The sequence below is a fragment of the Pyxicephalus adspersus genome, chromosome 12 (genome assembly GCF_032062135.1).
Source record: "Pyxicephalus adspersus chromosome 12, UCB_Pads_2.0, whole genome shotgun sequence".
Classification (NCBI taxonomy): Eukaryota; Metazoa; Chordata; class Amphibia; order Anura; family Pyxicephalidae; genus Pyxicephalus; species Pyxicephalus adspersus.
The window spans coordinates 40888330-40899581 of NC_092869.1; the positions used below are offsets into that span (position 1 = coordinate 40888330).

The 11252-nt window shown below is 39.8% G+C and overlaps 1 protein-coding gene across 2 annotated transcripts in view; it reads right to left on the reverse strand.

The window, feature by feature from the left end:
- AMN (amnion associated transmembrane protein) overlaps positions 1–9803 on the reverse strand; it is a gene marked incomplete in the record, with an annotated part of 61779 nt that extends 51976 nt beyond the window's left edge. For both annotated transcript variants that reach the window (XM_072428305.1, XM_072428304.1), the window contains 3 exon segments: positions 3021–3065; positions 4133–4254; positions 9740–9803. In XM_072428305.1, the coding sequence (XP_072284406.1) occupies positions 3021–3065; positions 4133–4254; positions 9740–9779 (207 nt within the window).
- Between the last annotated feature and the right edge of the window lie 1449 nt (positions 9804–11252).

Genomic DNA, 11252 nt, shown 5'->3' on the forward strand with positions numbered 1-11252 from the left:
GACTCGCTCTATACTTAGAGACTTGGGCTTGGCCTGGAGGGGTGGGGGGGTCCTGGCACAGGATGGACTTATGAATCAGTCTGGCCTATTTTTAAAAGCGTTTTGAAGCAATTAGGATTTTATGCTTCTCTGGTTCGCCCACTGATCTCACTGACCATTTCCCCTATACATCTATAAAAATGGAATCCAGAAATGTCTAATGGCTGCAGGTGGAATTTAAAGTGGAGATAGCAACAGATTGTTTCCTCATGTTGACAAATGCCTGACATGGATCAGCCCCGGTGCAGCTACAGTGTGATCACTAGAGGAGACTGGGGAAACGCTTCACCCTGCCTGCAGCAGACTAATGACATAATTTCAGGTCTTTGAACTGGAGCTCACAGACAGTTTTTAAATTACAAAACAATAAATCTTCTCTCAAAAATGATAATATAGCTGCATCGTGGCATTTCATGACTTTCATGATATCACTTTAAATTCATCGACTGCTGTTTTTGGCTTTCCTGCTGAAAACGTTAGCTATCTGGCTGTCCTTGGCTTCAATGCTTTTACCAATTATAAGCATGCAGCAAGAGAAGTCCGACCTCCTAACCACCTTGTTCTGCATCAGGAACATAAAAGGTAAACCCATTTTAAAAGAAATAAAGATTTCCATTGCTGGTCTTCTTCTAGAATTGTAGAGTCACAGACCCAGACAAAGCATGCTGCAATCATATTCCAGAGAAAAGTACAAATCCTGCAATCTATACATGGATTGGGCCAGTCACTGGGATTGCAGGAAAGTTAATGCAATCATGACATGACATGACAACCAGGCAGCTGGAATTTTCCTGCATCATATATCATGGTTATATGACTTTTGTACAGAGCTGCATAATATGTCAGCGCTATATATATATATATATATATATATATATATATATATATATATATACACACACACACACACACACACACACACACACACACACACACGGTAATAATAAGCCCACATATTTCCTCAACTGATTGGTTCCTTAAACAGCCCCTGCTGGGGTTCAAAGTGCTAAATCGAGCAGTAAGAGATTGCACCCCTAGGGGGCATCATTCCCAAACTCTCCTCCAGCATTATATTCTCCTTTTTGGAATTCCAGCATTCCTGGGAATCCCCTGCCATGCGCTGGCTTCTTCCTCTGATCCATACATTACTGCAGGGCTTATATTCGTTAAATAATTTGCAATATTCTTGACTGATTGGACAATTGATTAAAAGAGAACGGCTAATTGATCAAACAAATACAATTAATACACTAAGCATTTTTGATTGATATTTGGGCAGAATGTGAAAAAGTAATACTTTTTTTCGATTGGTTAACAATGATGTTGAACCCCGATAATACAGATCCATTATGGTGGTGTATAGAATACTTAAATCAACCGAGAATAACTTCAAGAGAAATCTTATATTATTGTTATTATTATTATTATTAATATTAATAATAATAAAATAGTATTAATATTATTATTAGTATTGTTTACAGTATTAATATTTTTATTATTTTATATTAATAAACAGTATATATATAGCTCCAACATATTATGCAGCGCTGTACATCATATAGGGGTTGCAAATGACAGACAGTGACACAGGAGGAAGAGAGGATCCTGTCCCGAAGAGCTTACAATCTAAGCGGTGGGGAAGCAGCATATATGTCTAATATTGGCACGGACATGGAGGGCAAAGCACAAAACCGCAATGCAGCGGTACAGAAATCCGACACTACCAGAAGTGTCAAATACTGAAGAGACTTGAAGCAGAACCCCTGTGAAAATTTGCATGGAGCCAGCAGTACATTCATACAAAAAGGAATGAGAGCAGCTCAGGGTACGATGCCGGGGTATGCCGAGTATCCCAACATATGCCGGAGTTATGTTGTTCAGATCCAGCCAATCAATGGCCGAAGATCAGGAAACATGGAAGAGAAGAAGAAGACGATGGCACCCAAGACCTAATGGTGACAGGTGAGTGTATTTAAAAATAGTGATCAGGCAGGTAAAGGTATTTATTGCTTTTAATTTTTAGCTTTAGTTCCATTTAAGCCTCATACAGACATCAGATTACTGTTATTGGAAATGATCTTTTATGATTGTTTTCAATGACAGATAAACGAAGGGGTTCTGCATACACAGTGCTGTTGTGCCCTATGGATATGGGGAAGCACAAGCAAGCAGCTCCCCGCTGTGCTCCCCTCCAAAGGATTGGTCATTCATCAATCCACCATGGCTGATTGATAAATGACGTTAGAGGATTGTTGTACACACATTAGATTTCCACAACACAACCATTCATCTGCGATGGCAATCATCTGACATGTGTACGTAGCTTTGCAGACCTGAACAGGAGGTAGGTAGGTGACACTGGATGCTGAACAATTATATATATATATATATATATATATATATATATATATATATATATATATATATATATATATGTTATCCTGTTCCAGTGTAGTTCTGGATTCACCCTTTAAAAACCTGACAGGTTCTCTTTACCCATTGCATACATTAGATCAGACAGCTTCAATAACAGCAGCCATGATCATGAGATTTATAAAAATAAAAATAGTGGAACCCAAAAGAGTAAAACAATGAAACAGATGAATGGAAACAGCAAATAATTATAAATAGTTCATAAGTGCAAAGAGGAAAAAAAAAATAAAAATGGAATATGAAACCAGCAAAGTAACTTCGGCCCCCATAGCTAATGGAAAATTATTTCCTAAAAGGGAAACTGAAAGCTTTTTAGGTGCATTTTACAAAGAAAACCAATTCTGCCATCCTGAATATATTGATTTAGGGGTTTGGCATTGGGGGTTCACCTTGTGTTAAATGTATGATTTCAGGATCAGAACATACATTAACATTGCATTGATGAGTATTGGTAATCATGCCATTGTGCCAATCATTTCAATGCAAAAAACCAAAGTTGTGTATCTGACCTTAAGCAATAGATAAACTTTAAAGGATCGGTTCCTTACCAGACTCTTGAGGGAATGCGCAGACTCAACAAAGACGGAGACTTTCTGCAAGCAAACAAAAATTAGGTTAGCAGACGGATGGGCAGAGCTGCTCACTGCAGCAAAGACCATATTAAATATAAGGGGAAATATTTACTTAAAGCAATTAAACATCCTAGAAAGCAGATTAAGCAACCCCCACAGGCCACCCAGCCAGACCCAATAGGGTCACTTTTAATGGTTTTGGAGAAGGAATTCCAACCCTTGTGATGTGCATGGTTCTGATAGGAAGTAATAGGGTTAGGGAGTTATAAGGTGCCATCCCAAGGAAGGAGTCTATACTCTATTTATTAGGGCAAAGAAGTCACATGGGGTCACCAAAACTGGAGATATCCGGGGGACCAGTGGCAGACATAGCAAACAGCTGGCCCCTGTGCAGAACCGACTTGACCCCAGCCCCCACACCACCACCAAACAAACTTCGGAGCCCTGTTAGGGTCCCTGCTGGCTGATGAAGGTCCAGGTGCCTTTTTGCAGTGGCACACTTTGTCCCATCTATGTCTTTCCCTGCCAGGGACTCTAGAGGCACTTTCACTCTCAATTCACCACATCTCACATGGCATATAACTAAAGAGATTCCCAGCTTACAGATGATAAGGCAGAAACTTTGTAGTCATCCCCAATTATTTGCTAACAGTTGGCAACTTTTCTGAAATACGATGAAAAAAAATATCTGGGATCTGCCATTACATGTGCAAGTTCCATGGCTGCCATCCTAATCACTAACTTGTAAGTCATAGACCAGAAACAAACAAAAAGCAAGTGGAATCCCTAAATTTAAACTTGTGCATGCCGATTGAAGGAAGTGAATCCACAGTTACATATTCACACCTTCCAGGATTCCATTTATTGGGATCATGGCCTATATACTAGCCCCAGGTTTTTTTTAGTAAGAATTACATTCAACATATTATATTGCATTCATGGACTCTGCCATCTTTTTGTCCACGTTGCATTTTTCAATGCACCCTAATAACAAATTTTATATATATATATATATATATATATATATATATATATATATATATATATATATATCATATAATAAATTATAAATATAATAAAATTAGTACCTTGTTGCTTGCAAAAACAACTTTATCCTGGGAACAGGGGAGTCTCTGTTCAGCCCAATTGGAAACATTCTCAAAATTGGTGTTGGGAATCCAACGCTTGTAGATGGCACCCACTGGTCCACCTGTAGGAGACAAATAACATAGATAAACTACCGGACCCGAATTGGTTTACATAGCTCTGTGACCAGAAAGTCATACAAAAACTAAATGACCGAATACAAAGTATAGATACACAACTAATAGTTTATTGTTTGCTGAGCCCTGGGATTCAATGTGCACAGGAAGGAGATGGGCTTTGCAGTCTAGAAATAATTGATCACAAAACCCAACACGTTTCAGGTATTTGTACAATTCCCCTCTTCATCGAGGCTTTAATTGCGGTCTGGAAATGATGTTGGATTCAGTGAATAAGGTTGCTCCTGGTTGTAGAAGAAAACTTGTGACTCTCATACAGGAAAAAGGGGGAGCGGTTGGCAGAAGGACAGGAAGGGTGTTGATCACCTTAAAAGCATACAACGCTTTGATCAGGAAAACTCAATGCCTGAAATCTGTTCAGAATTCAACACTTCCAGTAGTTTTGGATTTTGGATCTTTGGAATATATAAAACTGGTTTCTAGGACATCTGAAGATTGTCAATGTCACATATTTAGATATATTTAAATTTTCTCTATAGCATTCCCTTCATTAAATCTGCCTTCCAGACTTCCCTTAAGACTTGCACAGATATACTGAAATTGCTTGTTCTGATTTCACTGCACACTGTGAGCTTCTCATTATGTGCATTGGAAGACAGAGGTCACATAATTTCCTGTCTAGATGACGTAGAGAATCATCACAGTTAGAAGCTGCAACAAGTCAGACATTGCCGTCTCATTTTCTGGCCGGAGAAGGTCCGGGATCATCCAGCCCTTCCCTTTCCTTTAATTGGATTTCGATTCTTTACTGAGAGGCTCAGCATCACATTATAGCATTACCTACGGTGGACTCCATCAAACAGATTTTTCTGTAGACTGTGACATAAAATAGGGGCATTCCAAGAAAAAGGGGGTACAAAGGCAGCCGAGTTCTAGATATGGGATGAAGAGGTACTAAACAATCCAAAAAGTACAACAATCCTAGAAAGAACTTGCAGGAGATGCAGTAAAGGTACCTTGGTCAGGGAATGGGGTCTTAGCAGAGGTACTTGGGTCTTAGAAAGGGGGGCAGGGGGCAGAGGGGCTATCTAGATTCTTGCATGGAGAAGGTGGGCAAATAGTCCAAAATCCTGTAGTACCCTGACACTCGGGAGGTGGTGGGGCAGAAGTACCCAAGAGAGCAAAGGTACCAAGGTTCTAGAAAGGACCTCAGTAAAGGTACCGGGGTCCTACAGAGTAGTGGTCGCCAACCAGTGGTCTACGAGAAAATTTTGGTGGTACACAAAAAAATTTGGACATTTTTTGCAATTTTTATGTTTCATTATTAATAAAACAAAAATAATATTGTAATAAATTCCTATATTCTGAATGACAATTTTCGCCTTTATATTGCACTAAATTCACGAGACGGTAAAACAAGGGAGGTGCAGCGTGACGTCAGTGTAGTATTAAGTTGTATGAGGCAACCATTGCCGAGCCTTTAGTATTGTTTCCACCATTACAACAATCACCTCCGCCAATATGGATTCTCATGCGATTGTTTTATTTTATTTATTTCTCAGATGTTCTTTTAGGTAAGTATGACCTTAGCTGTGTATTTTCTATAACTGTTATATTTAATGGCATCAAATAATTTGACTTTGATAACTATCATTTCTAGTTTGGTCTTAGATTGGAATGAAATAAACCCATAATGAGTGAGAAAAAGCAAACTAATATTTTGCATTTCTTTAGTAATACCAAAGATAATGCAACTAATGATAATAGTAACAATAGTAATACTTCACTTAACCGTGAGCTGATCAATGAATCAGAGCCGCCACAGTCCTTGTCAGCACCATTGGGAAGATCATTATTTTACAAATGTATTTACCTTTTTAAAAATATTCATATTAATGGTCTGCGGGATTTAAAATGATGAATTTAGTGGTCTGTGAGGTCCGGTTGGCGAGGGGAGGGCAGAAGACACTTGGTTTCTGGAAGGGTGGAGGAGGCAGTAAAGGTCCTTGGGTTCTGGCAAGGAGAAAGGGGTAAAGAAACCTGGAAAGTGTACTCGTAATTTAGGGATAGAGGTACCCAAGCTTTGGGGGGGGTGCAGTAATACTGGGGTCCAAGAAAGGGAGGGGGTCCTAGAAAAGGAGTAGTGGTAACTAAGTCCTAGACAAAGGGGGCAGCAGTACCTAGTCCCTACGAGGAAGGATTGATGGGTCAGAGGGCAGATAGTAAGGCAGCATTGCTGACGGAGGCATCAGATGACTGTGCAGGATACAATGTGACTCACATGACTGACTCTTTTGATTCTTACTGTACAAACAAATATTTCATAGTCACTTCCCCGCACAGAACAATGCATGAATCACACACAGGCCGAGCAATCCTCAGCTTCCTTTACAGAAATAGTCAATCAGATCGGAACATGCTGCAAAATGAAATTCCACTATTACATATCAAAGGATCACATGAATCCCATAAATTCCTTATATGAGTCTCTACCTGCAATTTCTATGATAAGGCTTAAAAATGTTATATCATCTTCACACTTCAGTGATGGCTCAGAGTACGGGAACGTCTTGGTCAATATTACAGCCATTCACAAGGCTTTGTTTTCAAACTAGCGACATCGATTATGTGGGTTGGGAATCTTCAGCTCTAAACAAAACTTACCACCTGGAAAGGGTTTTAGGATTTATCATTGAAATAGGATTTTGCCTTTCTTCTTGTTCTAGTGATAAATCAAAATGTTTGGATTACCCCTTTTTAGTCTTAGTGACAATAGAAGAGGTACACAGACAGCATTAGAAACTTGACAAAGGGTCCTTCCCATGACTCAAAACTAGGGATGAAAAATTTGTAAACAATACCAATTTCTGCTGTTTCCTTCACCCCAAACATTTAGAACAATTCCAGGTCCTATCACTTTCTCCTGTGCAACATCACCAGAATATGCCCTACAACTTTTCTCTCATCTGGACTACTGTAACCTCCTCCTCTCTGGTATTCCACTAACCCGACTCTCTCCTCTACAATCAATTATGAATGCTGCATCCAGACTCATCCATCCTTCCCACCTACCTACCCATACACAGCCTTCCCACCACTCCTCTTCTGCTGGATCTCTTTGTAGTTCTCTACATTGGCTTCCATTTCACCTAACAAAGAAATGGCTCCATGAAAAAGTATTCCTTTGAAAGGAAAGAAACTTTTACTCTAAAAGCCTTTACCCTAAGTAATATGAAAAAGTATCCCAACCCCAAGTCCCATGGATAATTATTAAAACCCTAACCCTGAGTGTCATGGAAAAGAACCTTTACCCCTAGAGCCATGGAAAAAAACCTTTACCCCGAGAGCCATGGAAAAAAACCTTTACCCCGAGAGCCATGGAAAGGACCTTTACCCCGGGAGCCATGGAAAGGACCTTTACCCCGGGAGCCATGGAAAGGAACCTTTTCCCCCCCGAGAGCCATGGAAAAGAACCTTTACCCCGAGAGCCATGGAAAAGAACCTTTACCCCGAGAGCCATGGAAAAGAACCTTTACCCCGAGAGCCATGGAAAAGACATGGAAAAGAACCTTTACCCCGAGAGCCATGGAAAAGAACCTTTACCCAGAGAGCCATGGAAAAGAACCTTTACCCAGAGAGCCATGGAAAAGAATCTTTACTCGAGTGGAAAAGGGTACCCTTACCCAGGATGCCATGAAAAAGAATACAAAAAACTAGCCCCGAGTGTTATAGAAAAATACAATATCCCTAACTCCAAGCGTCATGGAAAAGTACCCTAAACCTGAATACCATGGAAAAAAAAACAAACTTATACTTAACCTTCACCTAAATACTACAGAAAAGAATTCGTCAGTTCACAGCAGTCAAATGATTGTTTCTATATTTGGCAGCCGATTCACACATTGTGTTGCAATACGATTTTCCTTCCCGTAGCTTAGAAGTTATTTTAACATATGAAATATCTTCAATGAAAATGAGAGAGGAAACGATTTTCAAAAAAAAAAAGAATGAATAAAAATGACAGAAATGATAGCAAGAAATGATTTCAATGATCAGAGGCCAGAAAGCGAAACAAATGGATCCGGATATGCCGCGTGGTCTCTTGTTACAAAGTCCCCACTGAAAACTGCTCAAGCGTGGTCATCATAAACCCCACATGGGGGGAAGAACAGAGAAAGTGTTCTTGTAGCTGAGTAACTATTTTCTTGCTGTCCATTTCCCTGCAGAATTTTCACAAATTTTGCAAAAATCTGTGCAGAGCATTTTGTTGACTAATGAAAATAAGTTTTGTGTTATGATCTATATACATTCCACCATATTACTATTATTACAGTGAGTGATATATCCATTGTGGACAGGTTGCAAATGACAGATACAGACAGTGACACAGGAGGAGGAGAGGACTCTGCCCCGAAGAGCTTACAATCATGTGAAAAAATAAGTAAACCCCATGGAAATGAATAACTAGCTCAACGGGCAAATACAATTCATACTGCATCTAGAGATGAGGGTATTACACGTGTCATATGGAAAAAGTAAGTGCACCCCTACATTTACCACCACTTCAAATCTATTAGGGGCCAATAATTAGGACGTGTGATGGTGGAACTCGCCTTATGGAAACCTCAGAGATACAGGATCTGGTGATCTCTGTTCTATTGATGTGTGATGTCATTATGACAAAATCAGAAGAACTTTCCCAGACCCTCAAAAAGAAGTTTCTGAAGGTCTATTATCCTAGAAAACAGATTAAAAAAGATCCTGCCATTACCAATCACGGCTGATCCCTATTTCTGAAACCGACAACTTTTTCAGCTTTCAGGCTGACATTTTTCCTCTGGCCTGGGATAAGTATAGAGATAAGGAATCCTGGCATTGCTCTGATATTTACTTGTTGCATACTTGACCCTAGTTTGCAATTCTATAGGAATGAAACCAAACCCCACCAGAAATGTGTAAACTTGTGATGCAAACCAGCACCCCCCCCCCCCTTCATTCCCTCCTCTCAAAACAGGTGCAAGAAAATCACATTATGTGCGATCATTATTAAAATGCATTGCTAATTCATCATCCTTGAGGAATACTGAATTTAAATATTATATATATACACAATATATACATGAGGGAGGCATGGTGGCTCAGTGGTTAGCACTCTGGCCTTTGCAGCGCTGAGTCCCAGGTGTGAATATCGGCTATCTGCATGGAGTTTGCAGGTTCTTCCCATGTTTGCATGGGTTTCCTCCCACATTCCAAAATCATGACGTTAGGTAAATGGCTTGCCCCCAAATATTGACCTTTGACTGTAATAATGACATATGACTATGGTAGGGACATTAGATTTTAAGACCCTTTGAGGGACTGCTAGTGATATGATTATGGATTTTGTACAGCGCTGTGTAATAGGTCGGCGCTATATAAATACAACGTAATATTATTATTACACATAGTATACACATACAATTCTGTACTTACCAAGGAAAAGAAGTAGAAGTAAGATTTGTATCGTGTTCATTTTGCACAGCGGCCTCCTGCACTTTGACCCACTGTGTCAGGTGATAAGACGACGGACAGCCAAGAATTTTGCTGCTTAATTGCAAGTCGAAGTTTCCCCAGGTCGGATTGCCTTTGCATTGCTGTTTTAAGGCTGAGCGGTACTGAGGAATACGTTATATGTGCCACATTGACTTACACACATGTATAATCACTGTGTTCACCCGGGTCCCTTTTAGCTGGGTGCACCACCTGGCAATTTTTAGTAACAACCCGGCTGTTTTTGGGTGATTACTGAAAAGTTGGGTCACATTAGGGATGCTGCCACCAACCTACACCTTCCTCCCACCCGGCTTAAAAAAGAATTCTGGGGAGAACATTGAATCAGTTTTATGAAGCTGTTGTGCATAGTAATATTTATGCCGGGGGGGTCTATATTTGGGTCTTAGGAGGAAGGTTTAGGTCAATGGTGGGTTCACAGAAAAGGTGCCCAGATTATGGCCATTTAATGATTTACATTTTCCTGACAAGCCGTAAATAGCTATAAAACAGGAGCCCGCCGACTCTCTAGCTGCAGGCACTGTGGTGTAATTCATCCCCAAATTGCACAACAAAGACTCTAAAGGTTTTAAGGAACATAGAACACTTACTATTTGTGACCAATGAAAAGGCCGGCTGCTAAATTTCTGCTGCCACAGAAAACACTGATTTTTTGCTTCTGTTGCAAACTTTGAGGAGGAATTACTCTCCATTGCCTGCAGCTACAGAGGTTTAAGGGTGAATCTAAACCAGATAACACTCATATTCATGAAATGTGGGAGATGTAATGCTAAGAACAGCCAACACAGGATGTTTTAGGCTCACTAGATTTCTTGCAGGATCAAAAGGTATTTTTTTTACACTTATCAAACAGATCACAAAATTGTATTATTATATATTTAGTTATTTATGTATTCGTTGCTCATTTCCTTCTTGTTAGCCATGCATGTGTTCATAGTGGAGGTTCACTAAATTTTGGGTATGGTTGAGGTTATGTAGTTGTTCACCATAGTCTTATTGGCTTACACTGCTGCCCCCTATCTGCCATGCAAGGAACTAAGAGAGACCAATACAAAGATTGATAATATTGAAGAATAGATTTTTGTCACATTTACACTGTTGTGTAGCAGAAATACAGTGCAATCCATGGCCCTGCCACAATGTAATTAATTAATAACAGCAACCCAGTGGAGGGGAAAAAAAGTGCAGACGCATTAACTTTTGCACTGCTGTGCACCATATTGAACAGGTACCCTTCACACAATGCACCTTATTGTGCTGCAGAATTTTTAGTAACAAATTTGTCAGCAATTTAATCCAAACAGACAATAACCCTTTTTCAATCAGCCAGTGTGTTATTTACCTACAAACTGTGCAATATATTATCAGACATTTCAAGGACACAGGGGCCCCAGTATTGCGTGTCCTAAAAATATTGCACATTAAGTTTTATTGC